Genomic DNA, 2507 nt, shown 5'->3' with positions numbered 1-2507 from the left:
AGCCCAAGCAGCAACAGGGACCCCGCACAGCCAAAAATAAATAAATTAATTAAAGGTTAAAAAACAAAGCATGGGAATTTGCAATATTGCTCTCACATTTCTCATGGCAGCACAGGACTGGAGCTGACTGCAGACCCATACAGGCAGGTCACATGCATTCCAGTTCGCCACTGTCCCTACTGCTCTCTATAAACTTGTTCTAGCCTTGCTGATCCTGCGCCGGAGGAGACGCACGCTGCTGACCTCGTCTTCTTCGTGCAGCCCTCACCACTGTCTGGAGAACTTTCTTTCCCCTGGGCACAATGGCAACTCTTAAGGACAAACTGATTGCACCAGTTGCGGAAGAAGAGGGAACAATCCCAAACAATAAGATCACTGTAGTGGGTGTTGGACAAGTTGGTATGGCATGTGCCATCAGCATTCTGGGAAAGTCTCTGACTGATGAGCGTGCTCTTGTGGATGTTTTGGAAGATAAACTCAAGGGAGAAATGATGGACCTGCAGCATGGGAGATTATTCCTTCAGACACCAAAAATTGTGGCAGACAAAGATTACTCTGTCACTGCCAATTCCAAGATCGTGGTGGTAACTGCAGGAGTTCGCCAGCAAGAGGGGGAGAGTCACCTGAATTTGGTGCAAAGGAACGTTAACGTCTTCAAGTTCATCATTCCTCAGATTGTCAAGTACAGTCCTGACTGCATCATCATTGTGGTTTCCAACCCAGTGGATATTCTCACATATGTTACCTGGAAACTAAGTGGATTACCCAAGCACCGTGTGATTGGGAGTGGATGTAATCTGGATTCTGCTAGATTTCGCTATCTTACAGCTGAAAAACTTGGCATTCATCCCAGCAGCTGCCACGGATGGATTTTGGGAGAACATGGCAACTCAAGCGTGGCTGTTTGGAGCGGAGTGAATGTGGCAGGCGTTTCTCTCCAGGAACTGAATCCAGAAATGGGAACAGAAAATGATAGTGAAAATTGGAAGGAAGTGCATAAGATGGTGGTTGAGAGTGCCTATGAAGTCATCAAGCTAAAAGGATATACCAACTGGGCTATTGGATTAAGTGTGGCTGATCTTATTGAATCCATGTTGAAAAATCTATCCAGGATTCACCCAGTGTCAACAATGGTGAAGGGCATGTATGGCGTTGAGAATGAAGTCTTCCTGAGCCTTCCATGTATCCTGAATGCTCGAGGGTTAACCAGCGTTATCAACCAGAAGCTGAAGGATGAAGAGGTTGCCCAACTCAAGAAGAGTGCAGATACCCTCTGGGGCATCCAGAAGGACCTAAAGGACCTGTGACTTCTGGCTGCGAGGCTGTAGAAACTTAAAACTACGATTTGATTAACCACAAGCCTTTAGTTTGCGTCCATGTACATGGAGCACAGTTCGCTTTTGTCTTCCTAAGTCTGAATCTGGGCTCCCAGAATCAAAGCCCATGCTTGCTATTAAAGCTTGCAAGATGAGTCCTTGAACAAATAAAATAAACCACCTAGCGTAAAAAAAAAAAACAAAAAAAAACTTGTTCTAGAATGCTTCCTTCATTTACATTATCTATCTGACCTTTGGAAGTACTTAAGTTTTTCACTCCCATAGTGGTTTTGTTTGTTTTTTAAACAGGAATTCTAAAGTGACTGGAAGATGCCATGTGTAGAGATTTATAAATATAAAAGGCCTCCTCTGGGCTTCCCTGGTGATCCAGTGGTTAAGAATTCGTCTTATAATACAGGTGACACATGTTTGAACCCTGGTCTGTAAAAATTCCACACGTCATGGGGAAACTTAGCTTGTACAGCACGATTACTGAGCCTGTGCTCTGGAGCCCAGGAGTCACGACTGCTGAGCCCACGAGCCCTGGAGCCTGTGCTCCACAAGAGAGACCACCACAATGCAAAGCCGGTGCTCCACAACTGAAGAGTGGCCTCCACCTGCCACAGCTGGAGAAAGTGTGTGTTCACCACTGAAGATTCGGCACAGTCAAACATAAATAATTTTTTCTTAAAAACAAGATCCACTCTATTTAAAGATCAGATTTCACTGATACACATCCCAGTACATGTTTGATATGGAATGCATGTGCTACAAATTGAAACTTTTTATTTGTTCTTATCACAAAAAATAGCTAATATCATTTATTTAGAATAACAGTAGACTTTTTAGGGAAAAAAAATCAACCTTCTAAACCTTTTTTATATAGTATCACTTTTTTTTTCCCAGTTGAAGAAAGAAAAGAGGAAAAATACCCTGGAATTATGTGAAGGGCAAAAAAAAACCAGGAATGCAAAATATATTGGAGTTTTTTCTATAAAACAACTATCCTACTTAGAAGTCATTATCATTATAAAATCTAAAATATTAACTAAGGTATTTGTCCACTTCTGTGACGGTTAGTTTAAATATCTGGGTGTCCAAATATTTGGTCAAATGTTATTTAAAGGTATCTGTGAGGGTGTTTTTGGATGAGATCAAAATTTAATTTGGTAGATTGAGTAAAGTAAATTG

General features: G+C 41.9%; 1 protein-coding gene across 1 annotated transcript; it reads left to right on the top strand.

Annotated features, from left to right (window-relative positions):
* The first annotated feature begins 209 nt into the window (after positions 1–209).
* On the top strand, positions 210–1516 carry LOC122438190 (L-lactate dehydrogenase B chain-like). The gene has a single exon (XM_043462803.1). The coding sequence runs from the start codon at positions 303–305 to the stop codon at positions 1305–1307; it is 1005 nt and encodes a 334-aa protein (XP_043318738.1). The 5' UTR covers positions 210–302; the 3' UTR covers positions 1308–1516.
* Positions 1517–2507: the final 991 nt, after the last annotated feature.

This window comes from Cervus canadensis, chromosome 3 (genome assembly GCF_019320065.1).
Source record: "Cervus canadensis isolate Bull #8, Minnesota chromosome 3, ASM1932006v1, whole genome shotgun sequence".
In the NCBI taxonomy this organism is placed as follows: Eukaryota; Metazoa; Chordata; class Mammalia; order Artiodactyla; family Cervidae; genus Cervus; species Cervus canadensis.
This window is presented reverse-complemented; position numbering and strand designations above follow the sequence as displayed.